This window comes from Lepisma saccharinum, chromosome 12 (genome assembly GCF_977018435.1).
Source record: "Lepisma saccharinum chromosome 12, izLepSacc3.1, whole genome shotgun sequence".
Classification (NCBI taxonomy): domain Eukaryota; kingdom Metazoa; phylum Arthropoda; class Insecta; order Zygentoma; family Lepismatidae; genus Lepisma; species Lepisma saccharinum.
The window spans coordinates 60,733,118-60,756,439 of NC_139240.1; the positions used below are offsets into that span (position 1 = coordinate 60,733,118).

Consider the following 23,322-nt stretch of genomic DNA (forward strand, 5'->3'; position numbering starts at 1 on the left):
TCAAGTCCCAGGTAAGGCATGGGCATTTGTGACTGTCTGTCCTGAAAAGTCCTGAAATAGAAATGTGAATGAGATGATATGAGTGAATGAAGTGTAATGGGGGAAGCTTCCGCGTAGGGGCTTTCCTTTTATATATATATATATATATATATATATATATATATATATATATATATATATATATACGTATATAAAGTGGTTAGAGCAATGGCTCTGTATGCCAGAGACCCGGGTTCGAGTCCTGGTCGAGCCTGCATTTTTCGCTGAAAATTTCTATGTAATATTGTGTTATGTATTTTAAATTGAGGACTTCAGATAGAATTATCCATATTGAGCTATTGTGAATTTCTACTCTCCGAGATCAAGAGCTTCCTTGTGACGCCTTATATGCTCAGCACACAAGTATTTAATATTGTACCACGTTACTACATACCCTGTTTTGTGTGATATGAATTTTAATACGCTCGCATTCAAGAATTCTTAACGGATTCTTACTGCAATGTGACGTCAGGATTAGTACAAATTCCAGCGCAATTAATGACCCAAATACATTAGGAGGTATCAATCCTCTCAATTCACCTTACTTGAAATAGTAAATGCTTCGCTTCCTTTATAGTGGTGATTTGATAAGCAGTGGGGTCATGTTAGTGTACCAAACGTTCGTATTGACTAAACTTACTGTTATATTGTGTAACGTGAAGCATGGATAGTGTTGAACGTGGGACAGGACATTGCAAGTAGCGTCGGGTATCTGAGTTATCCATGAACACGATTTTTACTTCTTGGTCGGTTTATTAAACTCGTTGCATTTATTTCATTCTCCGCTTTCAGCTTCTTTGTCCTTTCTGTCCAGTTATATTCTAAGAATGAACCTGGCTCCTATTTTACGTAAGGTTTTTGACCTGGTAGGCTAACATATATCGTTGAAGAACGTTACCTCTATTTTATATAAATGTATTGACCAGAAAAAAGAATTGGCTTGCCACCTACTTCGCACAAAGGTTAACTTATATCGTTCAAGAGCTTCACACCTGTTATGGTACAAGAAAATTGCCGCCAATTTGCATAGAAGGATACTAACACCGATTACCACCTGTTCCGCGAAGGTCCTGTCTTGTCTCTTATGTTACAACTGTAAGGACATCGACGCTGCTTGCCACCCACCATTCTCCTCCCTCCTCGTTACCAACTTAATTACGCTCCACATTTTTAGATTCATGTATATAATTATATTTGTCATTCAGGGGGGGGGGCAATACAACATATGAAATTTCGTCTATTCTACACAACTCCTACAATAAAACCTGCCTTCTTCTCTTTCAGAAATACAACTGGACAGTCTCCGTTTTACCAAGATATGAAAAATTGTATGGTTGGAATATTACATACCTCAAAGATCTCTGGAAGGAAGCCACTTACGATCCGAAGCAAATGTATCGTAAGGTAGGGTACGGAGGAGACAAAATATCTGAAGGTGATTGTTGGGAACAGCAATCCTTGCTTTCTACATATTCTTTACTTATAAGAGCGTTGAAGAATTCGGAATGACACCACTGTGTAATGTTGCAGGTAATGGTTGCAGTTCTTGACGCTACTCAAGACAGTGGGGTCCCAAGGATTTTTTTTCCTAAAAGGGAGGAATATGTCCTTCAGGACGCGTTGGATTTTTCTCTTTAGTAGTAGTCAGTTCCTTATTTTGCAGATTTCTCCAGCATTTGTCACTCTTGCTCTAGAAATGCTCGAGTATTGCCACTGACTCTAGATCAAGTCTGTCGTCCTCCGTGGCCGTGCGGTCTAAGGCGCTGTGTATTGGACTCTGACTGCGGGACGGCATAGGTTCAGTCTCTGGGATTTCGGCCTGTGTTTAGGACCGGTGGCGACCCACAATCGTGAGGAAATTGGGGAGCTACGAGTGAGTAGCGTAATCCGGTCTCGGAAATCTCCTACAACGGCTGAGGGTTCGACGTGCTGACCCCAATTCACCCAATTACCGGTTGAAGATCTCCACACCTCTAGGTAGGATTGTGGGAGTGAGATTGGCAGTCGGGAGATAGGCGAAGCTTCTTCCAGGGCTGTCAAGTCACGGGTTATTATATTATTATTATATAGATCAAGTCTTACAATTACAAAATAATTTGAACTTTAAAAATGAATTATCATGGTCGGGGTTCATTTTCAGTGTTATGTTACATTATTAACTGTAAACTTCATTTGTTTGGGCAAACTTTAAAAGTTACTTAATTCTGATTTGACCACAATGATGTCTTGGATCTTACAAATTGGCATTATACAAGATAATTTAGAATTAAATTCTAAAATATCTTCCACTGCATCATATTTTGTGTATGTGTGCAAGAATTAATGACATCCATGAAACGAAAGAAAGATAAAACTATAACTAGCTGATAGATGTTATGAGTTACATATTTTAATATAAGACGAAATTTGATCTATTGAGAAAAGCTTAGACAAACAACAAATATTGTCGTATGAAGTAACAACGCTAGGAATGCACCTACATTTTACACACAGGCACGTAGAAAGTACAAAGGCCGATGTGAATATTACGTAATCATTTTGATATCTATTTATGATTTAAATAAGTAACGTTTATCCACTAATATTAAATTATCTAATCCATATCTTTTTCATAATCTCGCTACCATTGGAAGAAATTCGTAAGGATAGTAGCATGCACATGAAGAGCGGAAGACGCCTAACCTTCTCCATAAACAGGACAGCAATCAGAGGATTTAGTTTCACCTTTGAAACGCAGGACTACGACAATTTGGAGGGAAAGCCCAGCATGCTCATCAACATACATGATCACAAGGAACCCTGGACTGGTACGTATTAACACATTCTGGCGAAGAAAAACTAACGAACGCATTGTTATCATGATATATTGTAAACTTTTGGTAGTTGTGGGGATGCTAGAGTTTATATAATATCAAGATGCGTGCAAAGAAGTTACTGGAAATTTCTTTCTGGATAAATTCTATTGTGTCATGAGGAAGAACTATATTATAAGTTCAAACATTTCAGTAGGAGAAAGGAATCATAAGTCAAATTCATGTGAAATTTGTTAATCCTCCAAAGGCATTTTTGTTTCAATGCACTACTTATCGAATATCGCCGTTATGGAAGCGTATACTATCGCTTTGCAAAGGTTTCATTACAGGAATCATTGGTTACGATTGGCCTGCTTATGGATATCGGGAGATTAGTAAGGTGCTGAACTTTGGGGGAGCGAGCACTTACTTCCCTTCTACAGTAACTGCAGGAGTGAGAATACCTCTGCAATCTTAGTCAGAAAAGAATTTACCGTGCATTTCAAAAGACACAACATGTTTACACGCACACACACACACACACACACACACTTCCAGTACATACACGCAGTGATATATGTTTAAATTTGCTTCAAACTCTCTTCTTGTTTCCAGAGTTCGATATTAATTGGATCCAGAAAACTGGTTTGCGACTTCTGCCAGGAGAAAAGGCCACGCTCAACATTAGGCTGCAAAGTATTCAGGGTCTGAACTATCCAGAGAACCCTTGCATTCAGGATATGAACTACAGCATTTTCAAGGGATTTAAGAATATTACCGTGTAATGTGTGTATGCGTGTATTCGTTGATTGATTTGGTTTATTTTTCTTCGCTTCTCTGTCACATTTGGCTAATCGCGAACTGTGTGTGCGTTCGTGCGCGTGCATGTGTTTGTGTAAGGGTGCTCTGTACAACACCGACAATCTTTCATACTCTGAAGAGAACATGAATGCAAAAAAATCTTAGATATGCTTTGCTCAATAGGGCTTCGTTTCTACGCTATAGGGGTCCTCGAGAAACGGAATTTTCCGACCTCCATGCATGCAACCGTGCGATACATTCACGAGTTCCATTGACAGTTAAATTTTCTGTCCAACAAGGACGAAACTTCTTAATACACTACGGAGAGGCTTTGTAACTAATCAATGGAATAATCTGGTCAAAACAGAAAATCTACAATAGAATGCGAGTACTCAACGTATATATATATCGATGGGTTAAAGCCTTTGCATCATTAACCAGGCACGATAGTGTCCATATACCGTACCATCGATCTTAATATGTTGTACATAGTACATTACAAATTACTACAATTCATTCATTCATTGTTTTCTGCCTAATTGGCAGGTTTTTCACTGCAATTTCCAGCTTTCCCTATTCTCCGCCTTACGCTTCGTAATGGCATACGACCCAGTTAATTTAATATCATCCATAAGCTGATATCTCTTTCTTCCACGGACTTTTCCTCCTTCAACCATTCCCTCCAAGGCATCTCTTAGCAGGCAGTTCCTTCTTAGACAGTGTCCTAACCAGTTTCTTTTCCTCTTCTTGATGGTCTCCAGTATATATCTTTTTTCACCAACTCTTTTTAGTACGGCTTCGTTTCTTACCTTGTCATTCAAAGTAATGAGATATTTAATCATTCCTGAAATAAATACGTCTCCCTCTCTTACAGTGTGTATCCGAATGCATCGATAGACGGGCGGCAAACAGCAGCGGATGTATCACGCCATGTATGACTCTTTCCGGATATCCAGAATGTAACAACTCTCCTTCGTACTAGCCACTTGTGCATGTCTATTCAAGCGCTATGGCCAATTATTACAAATTGTGCAACTGTCCTCGTCCCTGCTACTCTACGAGGATCGTCATGGATTATTCCACCGTGAATGATATGGGGACAGCGGAACATGTGCACAATGTCGTCCGCATAAGAATCTCCTCTAACTTCGTGGAGAGGCTGGAGGAGGTGTGGGCCTACGACGGGTCCCAGCTCCTGGCGGACGTCGGAGGGTCCCTGGGTTTCCTCCTGGGCGTCTCAGTCATCGGCATGGCCCGTTCCGTGCAGGAGCTGCTGCGTGGAATTTATCAGTACTTCAAACGTTCTCTGTGTCACCAGTAGGCAATATTTGAAACTCCTTGCACAGTCTGGCTTATTGATCTTTCTACAATCATCACACGGACATCCCACAATACAGCACTAGGTAGAAGCTGGTAGGAAATCATCTAGCTTGTGAGTGGGGTATTAACATTTCAAATCGGAGAGGGTAAAATGATTCACTACCGCAAATCCTTCTTCGTATACACAATGTAATTCGAGCTTCTAGCTCTCATTCTATAACGTCCTCGGAATCTGAAAGACACGGCAAAACATTTTAAGCATCGATATTGATCAAAGTGTCCGTAAAAGATTTGTAACTTGAAACGAAAACACTCTTTCTGATTTTCACTCGATCTATGTTTCTTTAAAGTGGCGAATTTACAATACTGGACACCTCCCCGATTTTTGTAAAATTTCGCATACTCACTGATTGAGCCCTCCTAATCACGAATTTGAAGTTAAAATTTGGGGGTAGAAATTGCAAAATAAGCGAAATTGAGTGGTCGCGATCGGAACAGAAACCCTAGATTTCTCCACGAAAACAATGGTTATTTCAATATTTCACGTTTTAGAACGAAATTTTAACTATGTTTGCCTAACCTAACCTAACCTAATCTTACCGTGAATGCTTTGTGGGGCACCGTAAAAAAATGTCAGTTTCGTAGCAATTGAGCGACGAATTTTAACTACACAATCGTGATCAAGTGTCCTAAATTATTGACTATGCGAAATATGAACGAATGCCCTGTATTATTAACATGTACCCAACTAAAAGTTACTAAAAAAGACTTACGAAAGAAAGAACTTTATTTCCCACCTTCAAAGTCGCCATCTTCCTCACACACGCAGAATACTGAACAGTGAACGCTACGTTGAACAAACATGGTTTCCATGCTTGTATACGGAGAACGATCGCGGTAATTGAAAAGCTTATTTTACAACTTCTACGCGTCAATTAACAATTTCAACACGTCACCCTCACATGTTAACCACAGATACTTCATCGGGACTACGTATTTCGTGAGTATGAACTAGTATAGAAATTACGGAAGGGTCCGGTATTGTAAATTCTTACCTCTGTAAATTCCTATCTCCACTCCTTTCGAAGTTTTATCGCCTTTTTATACCTCTTATGCAAAAATCACAACATTGAAAGTGTGCTAAATAGAGAAAAATCAGATTTCCAATGGAAATATTCAGATTGTACAAATGCAATATTAATTAATTCAAATTAAATTGCAGTGCTTGCAAGCTTCGATGGAAAGATGTTAAAAAACTAAATTGAAGTATTTCCTCCAGAAATTTCTATAGAACCACAATGGTGGTAGACTAGAGTAATATACATGTAGATGCGTTTGTGTATGTGTGTGTCTCATTGAAAGAAGCTAAGGAGTGAAGAGAAAATTTGAAAATGATTATGAAGGTTAATGGAATAGGGATTCGCATCAAATGACGTTGGAAAAATTTGGTCGATATTTACTTGAAACCAGGTGACACAAGTTTGATATGAAGTAAGAATTCTAATGTTCACTGCTTCTCAATTACTATGCACCATTGTACAGTATTCAATCACAATGTTTCACCTACAATGCGTTAGTCTTCTAAGGTCACTAAAGAAATGGAAATATATAAAAGATATTACTCCTCTGTCAACAACTGTAATAGAATTAGATAAGTGACCGTAAAAAATACATTACGAATCGAAAGGGATATGAAGAATAAGGCAACTATAGTATAAACGAATTAAACGAATGCCTTACAATGTTCTTTCATTTATTAAAAATGAGAACTTATGTGAAAACACATGTTCTCGACAGTGAAGTGAGCCAAGCACCTACTCTAGCTTTATTAATACTAAGAACACACTGTATGGAATGTTATCAGTAGTCCACTGGCTATCTTGTTTTGTTTCTAATGTATTAACACTATGAAATAAAGATCAACTAGTCAGTGCGAGATAACCGAACCAGTTAATGAAAACCAAGGTTGAGAAAATTAACTTACTTTAAAAAAAGAGTAAGATTGTCTTTTGTCCTCACCTTTCTTGTACGTAAACTTTAGTTCCTATTCTTTGTTTCATTGTCTAACACTTACAGCGTTCGATAAATTGCCTTTGGCACTTGGTTGAAAAAATTAGTTTGTGTAATGAAAAGAGGAACTTCAGTACACATAATTACATACTAATTTAACTTATGCACATTCCAAATTACAGTCATCGAACCACTCCAAAACAAGTGACATACGAAACAACCTTGGTTGCTATGTTATTAATAGTAGTTAAATGCATGTTAATCCTTGATTAAATTTTCTACTTAGTTTGTTCCCAAGTTTATAATATATCCTATGTGACTTCACTCTTTGCTTGTTCCGGATGTCTGTTACCAATTGGAATATGACAATGGGCTGTCTCATTAAGTGTCATTTCTGAAATTAGATTTAGCTAAAACAGGGTGTTCACTCATCGATAAGATCAATAAATTCGCAAGATAAACAGCGCTAAGTGGAGGAAATAGGGCATTTTCCAACACTAACTTTACTGAATGAGTTCTAGATTTTTCTTTAGAAAACTAACAGTCTGGCAAACATACGACGTGGTCTAAACGAAAAATGCAATTTTTTAAATGCAGACGTGTTACTGGTGCCATGGTGTCTACAAAGGTAACGACCGCCCCAGATGCATATCTTGGAAAGGCAGATAAGAAACAAAGAATCAGAGAATTCGTTGCAAAGGCTGCCAGGATGTTCCTGGTATGGGGGCCTATTTGTTTAGTGCTGATGGTATGCTTCGTTGTGATGGCCATTCAGGTAAGTACCAAAGCTATATATGTGTTTAACTGGTATTCGCCAATAGATTATAGTTAATTTGTACTTTTTCCTTTCGATCATTTCTGTTACGATCCATCATGGTAGTTAAATGAGTAACATGGCGAATCAAACGAAACTTTTCAACTAATTCCACCTTGTAATATACACTCCTCACAAAAAATTTGGAATATTGGTATATTAGGTACAACAAATTTGGAATATTGTTACATTAAGCAATAGGTAATAGGGATGTTGGCGAAAACAGAAGAACATCCAGCAGACAGACCCATGTGTTGTTGCATTCCAAACCTGTGCATATCAACTAATGCCTAATACCTATGACAATATTCCAAACTTTTTGTGAGGAGTGTATAAACTCCTTGTTATTTTCTCGGGTTTCAAGATTTGTTTCGCGATGTCAACTTCTTTGGCATTCTGGCAATTACATAAATGGGATTCATAAATTTCTTGTAATAACAGTACCACTTATATGCTTATGTATTTGGATTCTTGTTTTTGGACCACTTTATGCACAGATAGGATTAAATCCAGTTTAAAGTGGGATCCGAACCACTATGTTTTTCCACCAGGTATCGAACCCGGGACCCCTTGATTACAAGGCGACGAAGTTACCACTACACTTTCTGGGAGAAAAGACAACAGGAAAGAGGTAATAGGGTCATTCCATGTCAAGTGGTCTAGTTTCAGAAAAGTGCCACGCTCGACCATCTTGGATTTAGCTTAAATTTTGTATGTAGAGTACCACATGTCTAAAACGAACTTTGGTAAAGTTTTAGATTCTACAGTAGAATACTTATTGAGATATAGCCATTTGTTTGACCCCATACCCTGACCACGTAACGTACGACACTGAGATTTCACCAACTTTGATACCTAATATCTCTCTTTATATTCTTTTAAAATGAGTGAAACTTAGCTAGCTTGTACAACTTTTTGCGCTCTATTTTATGGTAATAACAACTATTATTTCTGTGCTCGCTGTAGGTAGATAAATTATATCAAAGTCGGCCAAAAAAATGGACTTTTAAAAAAAATTGAAATTTTAAAGTTGCATAGTTCCTTCAATAATTATTTAATAGATGTCAAATTTGATGCATAGCATGTCTACAAGTTGTCCTTTAAAGGTTTATAATTTCATTGTGGTAGCTCTTTCTGTTACTTTACAAAGTTAGTGTAAAGTTGACAATTTGTGTAAAAAGTCAAAAACTGAGGTATTTTAAATTCTATTTTGCAGAAAAGTATCTTCTAGAAACGTTTGAAAACCACTTCCATTGGAAAGAGCATGTCTTAAAGCACCTAGAAAATTAGATTTGATTGACTAACGCCAGCATCGAGTGCCAAAAAAAGAGGGCCAAAGTTGAAAGTCATTGCCATAGCGACAAATATAATTCAAAATGCAATCATGCTGTTATTTAGATTTCTTGATTTTCTCATATGTGTTGATATTATTAGACAAGTTTTCGTTCATAAACGAGCACATTTAACCTATTATACAGATTTTTAGATTCCCATTAGTATGATATAATTTGCTAATTGATCTAATTCGAAATGCAGGTGCCCGGGTTCTGAAACCGAAAATGAGGCTCGGTGAGGCTCGCCTTAATGGATTTCTCTCGTAAGGCATGAGCCTGATTTTCTCGCAGTGTTGCCAGCTCACCCCAAGAATATTTCACCATGTGATATTTTACAGGCGAAGCTAACCTACAAATGGGAGTTGGCAACACTGGCAACATCAATTGCGGTTTAGTGTTGCCAACTCACCTCAAGAATATTTCACTATGTGATATTTTACAGGCGAAGCTAACTTATAGTAGTAGGTGGAACGGTACGTTCTGGAAGGGTCTTTTGACCTACTTTCTCACCTTAATGAATTTCTCTCGTAAGGCATGAGCAGTGTTGCCAACTCCTCACTCGAAAAAATCACCAAGGTTTTTTTTTGGGTATAACCTAACCTCAAGCAAGGAGCTGGCAACGCTTGAGGCTTTCTCGCAGTGTTGCCAACTCACCCCAAGAATATTTCACCATGTGATATTTTACAAGCGAAGATAACCTACGAATGGGAGTTGGCAACACTGGCAACATCAATTGCGGTTCAGTGTTGCCAACTCACCTCAAGAATATTTCACCATGTGATATTTTACAGGCGAAGCTAACCTACGAATGGGAGTTGGCAACACTGGCAACATCAATTGGCGATCAGTGTTGCCAAATCACCTCAAGAATATTTCACCATGTGATATTTGACAGGCGAAGCTAACCTACGAATGGGAGTTGGCAACACTGACTAGTGGAGGTAGCCGGGTTCACCAGCATCAATTGGCGATCAGTGTTGCTAACTCACCCCAAGAATATTTCACCATGTGATATTTTACAAGCGAAGCTAACCTACGAATGGGAGTTAGCAACACTAGCAACATCAATTGCGGTTCAGTGTTGCCAACTCACCCTAAGAATATTTCACCATGTGATATTTTACAAGCGAAGCTAACCTACGAATAAGAGTTAGCAACACTGATTAGTGTAATCAGCTCAGTTGAGCGCCATCAATTGGCGATCAGTGTTGCCAACTCACCCCAAGAATATTTCACCATATGATATTTTACAAGCAAAGATAACCTACGAATGGGAGTTGGCAATATTGACTAGTGGAGGTGCACGGGTTCACCACCATCAATTGCGGTTCAGTGTTGCCAACTCACCCCAAGAATATTCCACCATGTGATATTTTACAGACGAAGCTAACCTACAAATGGGAGTTGGCAACACTGACTAGTGTAATCAACTCGGTTCTGCGCCATCAATTGCGGTTCAGTGTTGCCAACTCACCCCAAGAATATTTTACCATATGATATTTTATTTCCAAGTCCCGGGGACACCAATGTATATCGTGACTTTTGTAAACCTCTCTCGGGAACGATGTGCCACACACACGCGCGCGCTGGCGCCTCTTATTATTTTTGTATTATGGCGCAAACACATCTAGAAAAACTACAATTTTGCCCCCTCTCCTCTCTGCGTGTGCTATCAATGTTGACACAATAACGCAAATTCAACAATACGTAGGCTTTGGGACGACGGAAGTTACACAACGGCAAGCCTCGTCAGTACACCTACCCCCAACATCCGGAGTGTGCAAGTACATAATAGCGGGCTGCTTGGGCGTATACAATTTGTTTTGTTTATATTTTGTTTCAGAGCGGGCGAGATGCCCGAAGATTATTAGATATCTGGAGCATGCAGGCACACAACAGCGAGCTGGGATGGAAGATCGTCAGCACATCCGGAGCGTGCAGGTACATAATAGCAAGCTGCTTGGGCGTTAGCGTGGCTTCGCCGGATGCAATACACACGATGCTTAGGTTACAACAGGTTGTTAACATTAGCTTTGGGGGAAGAATGTTTTAGAGAAGATTGTCTCAGAATATTTTCATAGTTTCACACCTCTATTAGATTGGTAGAAAAATATATTAGTGGGCAATAAAATCTGAAGAAGATTTGTGTCTAGCAAAAATAAGCTAAATAGAATTACACATGCATACAATATTTTTTTTTCTATCTACAATCATATTTTTCTTATATATTTTTTTAATTTTTTTATAGGGTTGATTAAAGCACATATTTGAGGAAGACAACACTACCCATATATAAATAAACCCCCTCAAACTAACACCAATTAGAATTAGCTCATAAGGCATTTTTTGTTTTGTAAACACTCTACCACCAACAGATCACATATAAATAAACATACCCCGAAAAAAATGCGCTCCATGAAAAGTTGCCCTGTGTGTAAAAGAACTATATCAAGCAAAAATTTTGCAAGACATTGTCGCACCTGCGTGCCAGGCAAGCATTTGGCTGCCACCGAACTGTGTTCCGGATGCAATAAACACATTACAATTGCGTATGCCAAGAAGCATAAGCTTACTTGTCTAAGCGAAAGTACATCTGGTGCTCAACCGTCGACCAGCTCAACCAAAAGGAAAGCGGAAGCCGACACGCCACTATCCGCCAAGCGCATCAAAACTGTTGCGAAAGCGAACCAGTTTGCTTTCGAGCGTTTGTTAGAGGACTTTCCCCTTACTTCGGAGGACTCATGCGACGCGCGTAGCTTTTTGGAGAACGTACAAGCCCAAATTATTTCCATCCTCGGCGATGCGCTTGCAACGCACTCCATCAAATTCTACGCATCGCTACGTTGTCGGTACAAGAAGCCGTCTGATGAAATTTACAGCTTCTGCCACAACACCAAGGCGAAGACGCTGCATCTGGCGGATGTCGACAACCTCGAGGTCATCTACAACAAGTTTGCCGAGGAGCTGGTGGCAAAGCAGGAGGAACATCAAGCCAAGGGCTCGGGAGGTTCGTTGTGTGGTGAGCCTCACGAACTGCGCGTCAAACTTTGCAAGTTTGTGCCTCTCTCCGCCTCCAGCTACGTCCGCTTACCATCTGCCATTGCGGCAAAGAAGGCCATCCTGAACATTCAAAACAGTGACGCCAAGTGCTTTCTCTGGTCGGTGCTTGCAGCATTACACCCTGTCGACCGGAAAAACCAACCACGCCGAGTTAACCACTACCTACCCTACGAGCCAGAGCTGGAAGATGCGATGGCTGGGATCGACTACCCGGTGGCGCTTTCGGACATTCGCAAGTTTGAGGCCCGTACACACAACCCTCGGTTGGCTATCAACGTTTATGGCGCCACCGACGAAAATGTGGTGTACCCTATTCGGGTGAGCGACGTAGACGACGACGGTGCGCAGGAAATTCACCTTCTGCTCATCAAGGATGAAACTCGCCACCATTACACCCTCATCCGTTCCCTCTCTCGGCTTGTTTCGAGCCAGCTGAGCAAAGACAAAACCCACATAGAAGTTTGTCCCAGGTGCTTGTCTACATTTCGTAATCGAGAACAGCAGGATTACCAGCGCATCAGAGGTCGCAACATCGCTGCCGAGAAGCTCGCTAGCCACAAACTTTATTGTAATGCCAACAAGCCTGAGGTGATAGTCTTACCCAAACCTGGCGCCGTGGAGCGTTTCCACATGCACGGTGCCATGGTGGAGCACCCCGCTATCATCATCGCGGATTTCGAGGCCTTCCTCAAACCCCTGTCCACTTGCGATCCCGATCCCGAAGTTTCCTCCACCACCCCTTACCAACTCCACGAGGCATCCAGTTTCGCATACATTGTGGTGCGACGAGATCAACACATCGCCCCCGAGCCCTACGTGTACCGTAGTCCCGACGCAGCCAAACACTTCCTCGAGAGGATGGTTGTCGAGGCCATCGAGATAGGGAAGGTACTGTTGGCTCCCAAGTCTATGCTCCCACTGTCCCCCGATGATCAACGTAGACACGACGAGGCCATCACTTGCCCTGTCTGCGACGAGGAGTACACCGCCAACAACCGTAAAGTCCGACACCACGATCACTTTAACGGTAGGTACGTTGGTCCTTGGTGCAATGATTGCAACCGTATGGCCCGGGACCCACGCTTCATCCCTGTGTTTTTTCACAACGGCTCGGGGTACGATTTTCACCACCTGATCAAGCATCTTGGGTACGACGACATGCGAATTAACGTTCTCGCCCAGAACGAGGAGCGTTACATCAGTGTGAGCAAACTAGTGTCGATCCTGGGAGCAGACTCTACCGTCGAGCTTCGCTTCCTCGACTCCCTGAGGTTTCTCCCGGCCAGCCTCGATGCTCTTGCAGGGAAGCTGAGCAACGAACAAATGCTTATTACCTCTGCGAATTTTCCGAACTTGGACGCCGGTCTCTTCAGGCGTAAGGGGGTCTACCCCTACGAATACGTCACCGACTCTACCAAGTTTGCGGAGACGTCGCTACCTCCCCAGGCGAAGTTCTACAGTCAGCTACGAGGCTCGAACATTACCAACGAAGAATATCATCACGCCCAGTCCATGTGGCGCGAGCTAGGTTGTCGAACTCTCGGAGACTACCACGACGCCTACCTCAGACTTGATGTGACGCTCCTCGCCGATGTGTTCCAGGCGTTTCGTGCAACTGCGAAGACCATCTACAAGCTGGACCCCGCCTACTTCTATAGTCTCCCCGGACTGGCGTGGTCAGCCATGTTTCTGGTGACAAAAATCAAGCTGGAGCTTCTTTCGGACGTAGACATGGTGCTGTTTGTGGAACGCGCCGTGCGGGGTGGAATGGTCCAGGTGTCGCAACGGCACGCGCGCGCCAACAACCATCACATGGCTACTGGCTACGACTCCACCCAACCGTCGAGCTACATCATGCACACGGACGTGAATAACTTGTACGGGCACTCCATGATGCAGCCACTCCCTTTTAGAGGGTTCGAGTGGGCCGATCCTTCCAAATTCGACATCGAAAGCTTCGACGATTCGGAACATGGGTTCTTCGCCGAGGTGGACCTTGAGTTCTCCGAGAAGCTGCAGGATTTGTTCTGCGATCTCCCCCCTGCACCCGAGTTCAAGTGTCCACCCGTTTCCAACCAGAAGAAGCTCGTCATGGATTTCGAACCCAAGAAGAATTACATCCTGCACTACCAGAATCTCCGGTGGTTGATGCAGCAAGGGGTCACGGTCCACGCAGTTCACCACATCCTCAAGTTCGAGCATTCTCCGTGGTTGCGCCCATATATCGAAGTCAACACCAAACACCGCACCGCAGCCACGTCCGAGTTTGATAAGGATTTTTTCAAACTCATGAATAATGCGGTGTTTGGCAAAACCATGGAGAATGTACGGAATCGCGTGGACATAAAATTGGTGACGAGGAAAGAGCGATGTCGTCAGCTTGTCGCAAGTCTATTGTTCAAGTCTCGAACAATCTATAACGAGCAGCTGGCTCTGATTCACATGAAGCAAGGTGAGGTGAGGCTCACCAAGCCCATCTACGTTGGAGCCACTGTTCTGGATCTGAGCAAGCTCCACATGTTCGAGACGTACTACGATATATTACGTCCACACTACGGCCACAACATCTCGCTTCTCTACACGGACACGGACAGCTTGGTGTACCACGTTCGCACAGCCGACGCATACGGGGATATAGCCACAGTTCCATCTTTGGTTAACCTCTTCGACACCTCGGGCTATCCCCAGCCGAACCAGTACGGCATCCTGGCCCGCAACAAAAAAGAGCCTGGCAAACTCAAAGATGAGAAGGACGGAGACGTGATTCTCGAGTTTGCAGGTCTTCGCGCCAAGGCCTATACCATCAAAGCCGAGGGCAGCGTTACCAAAAAGGCCAAGGGTGTCGGCAGACAGGTGGTTCGGGAGCATCTCACATTCGAGGACTTCGTGGATTGCCTCAAAACCAGGTCGTCGATTCTAAGAGCAGAACAGCGCATCCAGAGCGTCGACCATGTGTTGACCACCAACAAGGTGAGGAAGATTGCCCTGGATCCCAACGACGACAAGAGGTGCGTCCTCGAGTGTGGAATCCACACATTGCCTTGGGGACATCGTCGTTTAGAAATAAATAAGAATTGCACACAGTGCAAATAAACCAGCATGCCTATGAACTTGTTCGGTTTCAAAAAAAAATCATCATGGAAACTGCACCGTCCATACCAGATCATGAAGTCTTACCTTCCGTGTTACCTAAACTCAACGGTCTGTTGATCATTCATCTCAACAGCATTTGGACGAAATTGGATGAAGACGTCGGCAAAACTTTTTACATCTTCAACAACAATTTACATTTTTACGAAATTCCGATCGGTGGGAAACTTCAAATCACCGTGAATCCGGAAAACGTAGGCGAAATCAAAATATCTACCGGCAAAAACATTTTTCGAATCAAGCACGACAAGATGCTTTCTAACATTACGTACGATGTTTCCGCAGGAGATTATCTTTACGTTCAACTCCTGGGAGATTACGACAAACTCGTTCCTCTCTTCGTAGAATTACGAATCGTCTATCCTATTATAAATAACCGTTAACCAAAATGCCTAACGATATTTTCGGCAACACCAAGCGTGTAGACCACGCAGAAGAGATTCTCATGTTGGACGTCCGAATTAAAAAGTTGAGGAGCGATTTGATCGCTTTGCAGGAGACCTTAAACAAAAGTTTAGAGTCCGAGATCGCTACGCTCCAAACACAATGTCTCGACCCTATTCTGAAAATCGATACCGAACTGAAAACGCTCATAAAAAATTATGTCGACGTACCTTCTTATGACAGCGTTCAAAATATACAGTTGAGCGTGGATTCGCTTCAAAATGATTTGGCCAAATTACAGCAATTTCAATCGAAAAATGAAGATTTGGAAAAATTGAAACTCGAAATCGAAGAACGAACTTCCGCAATCGAAAAGAATTTATCTGAACTTCAAACTGTCGTGAAGGATATTGATGTAGAACGCTTGCATGTCGTTGTTTCCAAATTACAAGAAGAATTCACCGGCACGTTGGAAGAAATTAAATCCAAGTTACAGACTTTGGAAGATACAATGACGAACCTACCATCGTCAGACGAACTGCAGGTCATCGGCAAAAGCGTTGCGAACATAAAAATTCAATTGGAGGCTTATCAAGATTTCGAACACATTCAAACCACCATCGCTACGCTTCAGGCATCTCTGGAGTTGATCAACGAAGAAATTAAAAATATTCACGCTGAAGCGAACGCGTTAACGAGCATTCAAGACACGTTAAGCACGGTTCAGCAGAAGATCGAATATTTAGAAAATTTGAACGTCGAATCCAATCTTGCTCATTTTCATCACGTGCTGGACAACATACAGGGTGACTTGGAATCGTTACGGACGAGCGTACCTTCGAGCGAAGATTTGGAAAAATTGAAAACGGCGGTGACGGCACTATCCGAATCGAGCGACATCAAAAGTTCGTTGAGCGATCTCGAGAGTAGGGTGGCCAATCTCCCCACCTCCAAAGAATTACACGCTTTAAAAAGGAACATATCACGTATGCTGAAACGACTAGAAACGGAAACGGCGAACGTGGAACAGATTCGAGACGAACTTGATTCGCTGGTGTCGACGCTGCCCACTTCGCAGAGCGTCGCAGACCTTCACACGCAGTTTACCGAGATGCGAAGCATCGTGAACGATCTCACCGAGAAAAGTTCGAAATTGAATCAAGTCGAGAACCTTCAGAGTATTGTCGTCAACATCAGGGATCAAGTTGGAGTGCTGGAATCCACGCAGGAATCGACGCTGGCCTCTTTCGGTGCCAAGTTACAAGAACTTAACGAAAACTACAAGCAGTTGAACGTGGAAGTGAAAATCAAACCGTCATTTTCTACCGTAACGGATACCATAGTCGAGCATTTGTTGCCCGTACAAAATACACTGGGACAGCTTCACAGCAACCTCGTTAGCGTCGATACTAAATTCGCTAAACTGCATTCTCTGCAAGCCATCGAAATCAACAGCGTACCCAATCAACAGAGAATCTCCACGTTCGTCGAAGGTAACAAACTGTACATGTTGCATCCTTATCATCCGTACTACAAGTTTCTCCTCGATGGCACGATTCAGATAAACGAATTTTCGTACTGGTCTCACGGCAGAAAAGCTAGCGTTCCCACCATGACCTTAATATCGAATCGTGGTGTTCAGAAAGCAGGAAACATTCCTCTGGCACGTTGGAACGAAACGCGCAACGTATATGAAATACACGAAGACGAAGATCTTACCGTTTTCGACGTGAGTGCCGGCGATAAGCTGATCGTTCAAAACACAGGTGAGGTGCCACCCTCTTTGAATCCCATCACGCTGGTGCTTCTCTTCAAACGTAATCTCTAAAAAAATGTCTAGGCAAGCCATCGTCCAAGAATTGCATAAACCTGCACGCCGCAACTACGAACGTTTGGCGGTGGTAACCAAGGGCATCGATGACCTCTGGCAAAGTGACCTCGTGGAGATGAGCAGCGGCAATCTAAAAAAACGTACATAAATTGAACAAGGGCAACAAGTACCTCCTCACAGTCATAGACACATTTTCGAAATTCGCATGGGCTCTACCTTTGAAGGCGAAAACGGGGACGTGCGTCACGGAAGCATTCAAGACAATTTTTCGCGAAAGCGGCGGCAGACGACCACGGTTTTTGCAAACAGACAACGGTAAAGAATTTTACAATGCCGTATTCCAAAAGTTTATTCAAAAACATGACATTCGACATTATTCGACTTTCAGTCACATCAAAGCCAGCATCGTGGAAAGATTTAATCGAACCTTGAAAACACACATGTGGAAACGATTCACGCTTCGGGGAAATTACAAATGGGTCGACATTCTGCCGGAACTCGTCGATACCTATAATAATACGGTGCACGGAACGATAGGCATGAAGCCAGCTGACGTTACCAAGTCCGACGAGCAGCGATTAATTTCCAGCGTTTACTGTCCAAAGTACACACCCACGACAAAAAAACCTAAATACAAAATTGGAGACGAGGTGAGGGTCAGTAAATTGAAGCAAACGTTCGACAGGGGTTTCACACGAAACTGGAGCACGGAACTTTTTACCGTGGTTCGAGTTCTACCCGGAAACCGTCACACGTATATAATAAAGGACAGTGGCGGTGAAATTTTATTGGGGCGCTTCTACGAGGAGGAACTCTCTAAAACTAAATACCCCGACACGTACCTTATCGAAAAAGTTTTGCGTAAGAGAGGCGACAAACTTTTGGTGAAATGGCTGGGACTTCCGGACACGAGTTGGATCGATTCAAACGAAGTGATTCTATGAGTGCGTGGAATGTCGTGAAACGTCTACCTGATTCGGAAAATCGAAAGAAGAAAAGGAACGGCGAGTTGCTTCCCGACAGCATCCGCTGTCTGATCGTAGGTCCTTCAGGGTGTGGGAAAACGACACTGCTCGTGGACAATTTTCTCCTCGCACCGAATTGGTTAGATTGGAAGAACAGGCACCTGTACGTGTTCTCGAAAAGTTTGGAGCAATCCAAATACCAGCAACTGATGAAACTGTACGATGGTCTGGACATTGCAACGTTCTCTTCGGAAATAAAACCACTCGACGATTGTCGTGAAAATTCAGTCGTTGTGTTCGACGATGTCATCCTGGAAAATCAAAATGAAATTCGCAACTTTTTCACGCAAGGTCGTCACAAAGGAATGGATTGCTTCTTCCTAGCTCAAACGTTTTCCAAAATTCCAAAACAGTTAGTACGCGACAACGCTAATTTCATATGTTTGTTTCGTCAAGATCACACAAACCTCAAGCACGCGTACGATGACTACGTAGGCGGAGACATGAACTACAATCAATTTTCGGAACGCTGCTGCTCCCACTGTTGGAACAGTGACGATTTCGGATTCGCAACGATCGACATGACAAGGAAACCCAACGACGGAAAATACAGAAACAAAATCAACGACTTTCTAAACGTTGCAACGTTGTGAGAAACGACGTGTATAAATAACGTTATGACGAAACGAAAAATCGAAGACGAAAATCTCAAGCTCCGCGATTACCTCGCGAAACGCTTCAAAGGTTGGAAATCCGAGAATCGCGGATTCTACGAAGAGAAGAAACGTCAAGATCAACCTGTGATCGACGCCATCAGCGATCTAGGTAAAGAAATTAAAGGCGTCACGGAACAAAATAAAAATTTGATCAACGAACTCGTACCACTTGCAGCTAAAAGTTACGCCGTACCCACGCCTATTTCGAGCATTCCTTCGACGCCGTTCGAACTGAAGGACGTACCGGCACGACGTCAAGCCATAGGTAGCACGTCGTCGTCTTTGGATAAGATCGAGTTGGGACCTTTGGCACGAGACTACCTGAGCACGGGGAAATTCGACAAGGATGAAGTGTTCGGATTGTATCCGAGCATGGAGAGCAACGAGGGCGGCGGTGTGGTTTGGAAGATTGGAAAATCGAAGGTGACCTTCGAAGGCAACGACATTAAAGTTAATTTAGGCGAGAAGAATAGTTGGAACAGGTATCCGGGTACGGTGGGACTGTGGGAACTCGTTGCCAAAAAGCAGCCGAAAGATTACACCGACGAAGATTACCAGAGTTACAAAGAAATTTTGATCATGACGGATGCCTTGTACCAGAACAACGACGCCTCGCAGAATAGGGTGAAATCGAGCAGCGGCGAGAAGTACAGAAATCTCATCAAGCCGATATGGAACCAGGTGAAAACAGGCAGCGGCGTCAAACTCTACAACACCCTGCCCAAAGAGTTTGTGTGGGTGGACGACGTGCGCAAGCTCATAGACCGATTGTTGGTTATTGCAGGAGAGGAGAATGCAGGCAATCGTAATTTCTACAACGAGAAGGTAGGAATTGTGGACATGATCAGCGCCAAACTTTCCAACTTCATCGTGAACGACGACAAGGGCATAGGTTACCTCATTAAAATTATCAACACGCTGCCTCCGAGATTCTGGAACATGGTCGAAGGAAAGGGACTCGTGAACGACATCATCAACAAGTTACCTTTCGAGATGCATTTACCCGGCTACCAGTACTGCGGACCGGGTACCGAACTCGAGAAAAGATTGGAGAGAGGAGACAAGGGTGTAAATCCGTTGGACGCCGCATGCAAAGATCACGACATCGCCTACAACACCACTCGCACCGATCTAGATGCACGTCACGAAGCAGACAGAAAATTAGAGCACGCAGCTTTCGAAAGATTCGTCAGCAGAGACGCATCGCTGGGAGAAAGAGTTGCGGCACTGGGCACCACCATAGCCATGAACACAAAACAAAAACTTGGGTGGGGTATATAAATAACATACAGTAAAAAAAAAAAACATCATGTCTGGTATAACCGACTTGCCACACGAACTACTGTGTAAAATATTCAAACATGCAGTAAACGGAGATTGTGAGGATATAAGAAAATTTTTGATCATAGCGAGATCAACGCCGGAATTTCGCATCCCTTGTGAAATGGCTGTCAAGGATTATCTTCGGGAAATTAGCGGCATGAGGTGCGACGATCTCGACACTCTTTTTTCGGCCGCAGGGGAAAAATTAAACAATAGGTTAGATGAACTGCATGAGGCGAGGCAGGGGAGAAGACAATTCACAGATGATTGGCATAAGTCGAAACAAGAGACGGAAGATATCATCACGCACATCATCGCATTTTCCGAAGCACAAACTTTCTTCCTCTAACACAGACAAAAAAAATCTTCGATACAAAAATCTCGTGAAAAAAAAATATATATAAAATAACACACATCGTGAAAAAAAATAATCTTCAGTGTATATATAAATAACACACATTGTGAAAAAAAATTAAATTTCTCTAACACACACACTGAAAATTTCTCTTCAATATGACGACTGAAAAAATGAGTGACCTCCAAGCATTAAAACAAATGCTAAATTTGTCAGTAGAGTATGTAAAAATTCAGGAATTGGAAGTGGACAAACCTTACACGATAACTTCCGGTTCAATTGTTTCTACCCAGTATGGTCCCAAGGCGCGTCTGTTGCTCAACGCACAATACAGTCTATTTTTACCAGATCGATACGCTAACATGTTATCCGACGAGAAGCTAGCTATTTTAATCGAGAACAAAACTCAAATCGTGTACAAGGGTACAAAGGAACTTCTTGGTAAGAAAACAAAGCACGTAATAGAATTTGTGTAACGGTTCTGCGCGGAGTATATCCTTGAAAAAAAATTATACGGAACAAAAAAAATCTCAGAACATTTATATATAAATAACATACCGAAAAAAAATTACACAAAACAAAAAAAATCTCAGAACATATATATAAATAACATACCGTGAAAATAACATATAAAGCATCAACATGAAGCCTAAAGGTGTCGTGTACCAGATACCATACTCCAATCTGAAAAATCTAGGTGCCCTCGATGGTTTACTCACCAAGAAACAACGCGAGAAGAAACGTTCTTGCTTGACGAAAGGACACGGAATGAAATTACTTCTCAGCACACCTCAATTGAGACGCTTGCAGCGTTCGCGGAAACAGCAAAAAATCGGAGGTTTCATATTCAGCATCCCGGCCATCCTGGCAGCATTGGGGGCCGTTGGAAGTTTGGCCGGCGGAAGCGCCGCCATCGCGAAAACCGTCATCGACTCGAAGAAGAACAAGGCGGAACTGGAAGAACAAAAACGTCACAATCTGGCTATGGAGAAGAAGGGGAAAGGTATAACCAAAAAGCAAAAAAGCAACCTCGATGCTTTGAAAAAATATAAAAAAAAGAAGAAGCCCTGTCCAACTTCGATATTGAATCTCTAATCGAACTGTTGGGAATAAGAAACTTCAGGGGTGTTTTCATGTCCGATTCTCTACCCTCTGCTGTGAAGAAAAAGGAGTATGGCGTGGTCAACCTGGACAATTACAAAAATCCTGGTACACATTGGATATGCTACCTCAAAATTAACGATAACAATGCATTTGTTTTCGATTCGTTCGGTGGCACACCACCTGCCAGGTTGGTGAAGTATCTCAGTGTTGCTAACCTCTACTACAATGACAAACGCATCCAGGGTTTCACCGATGTTAACTGCGGCCACCTTTGCCTTTCTGTTCTCGCATACATGTCTAAAATAAATAACCCGTCGGTGGAACATTTTCAGAAAGCATTGTGGAATCTTAAACACGATGGGCGTGTTCCATCTCACGAGCGAATCTTCAATCTTGAAACTCACGCTGCACGACGACATCGTCTATCCTAAATCCGTAGCTTTGCGTGCATTCTACAGCATGTACCTCATACCTAACGTCACGGATCACAACAACAAAATTAGCGTCGGAAGCGAACACATCGTCGTCACGCCAGGTCAATACAATCTTTCCACTTTGCAAGCTCAATTACCCAAAGGCACGTACCTTTCTCAAAATTCGGTCACGCACAGAGTGGAAATCGTGTCGGCGACAGAGACCGTGGACCTGGGCACCATGGGAGAACTTTTAGGTTTCGAGAACAACACAAAACTCGAAGCTGGCATCAAGCACACGGCAGCAAACATTCCTAAATTTCTGGCCATAGAGACTCTGAACGTTCACTGTAACGTGGCGGAAGGCATGATCACTAAATCTTCGGACGGGGAGTTGCTGGGAAGTCACAAGCAGACGGGAATCATCGCCACATTCAAACCCAATTCCGAATTCATGGAACCGATCATCTACACGCCCTCTTCGCCGATCTATTTTCCAGTATGTCGCAACCGCATAGACGACATAGAGTTGGTAGTGACGAACGAGAAAGACGAGGTGGTGGATTTCGCAGGTGCCACTACGACGGCCATCGTGGAGATCAACGTATAATAAATAACCATACATAGTAAAAATGGAACAAATCGAAAGTTACGAATTGCAATCTTTCCCTCCGAACCGTCGCACGTTCGCTAATCTCAACGAAGCGAACAGGGAGATCGAATACGACGTGGACGTAGGGGACGGGTTTGTTCATCCTCACAGAGCGGACCTCTACCTTCAATTCGACGTAGTGAAGAAAGAAAGCGGAGAAGCGTTTCCACCCAATGCAAATTTGAAACTCGTGGACAACTTCGTGCCTCACCTGTTCTCGCAGGTGGAGGTGAGGAAACACAACACCGTCATCGACAGA

General features: G+C 42.8%; 1 protein-coding gene across 1 annotated transcript in view; it reads left to right on the forward strand.

The window, feature by feature from the left end:
• The first annotated feature begins 2,790 nt into the window (after nucleotides 1-2,790).
• Nucleotides 2,791-23,322, forward strand: part of LOC145996356 (acid-sensing ion channel 3-like) — a 37,653-nt gene continuing 17,121 nt past the window's right edge. The window contains exons 1-2 of the mRNA XM_083132786.1: nucleotides 2,791-2,846; nucleotides 7,560-7,737. Coding sequence (XP_082988912.1) covers nucleotides 7,576-7,737 — 162 coding nt within the window. The 5' untranslated portion in view covers nucleotides 2,791-2,846; nucleotides 7,560-7,575. The remainder of the gene's footprint in view (nucleotides 2,847-7,559; nucleotides 7,738-23,322) is intronic.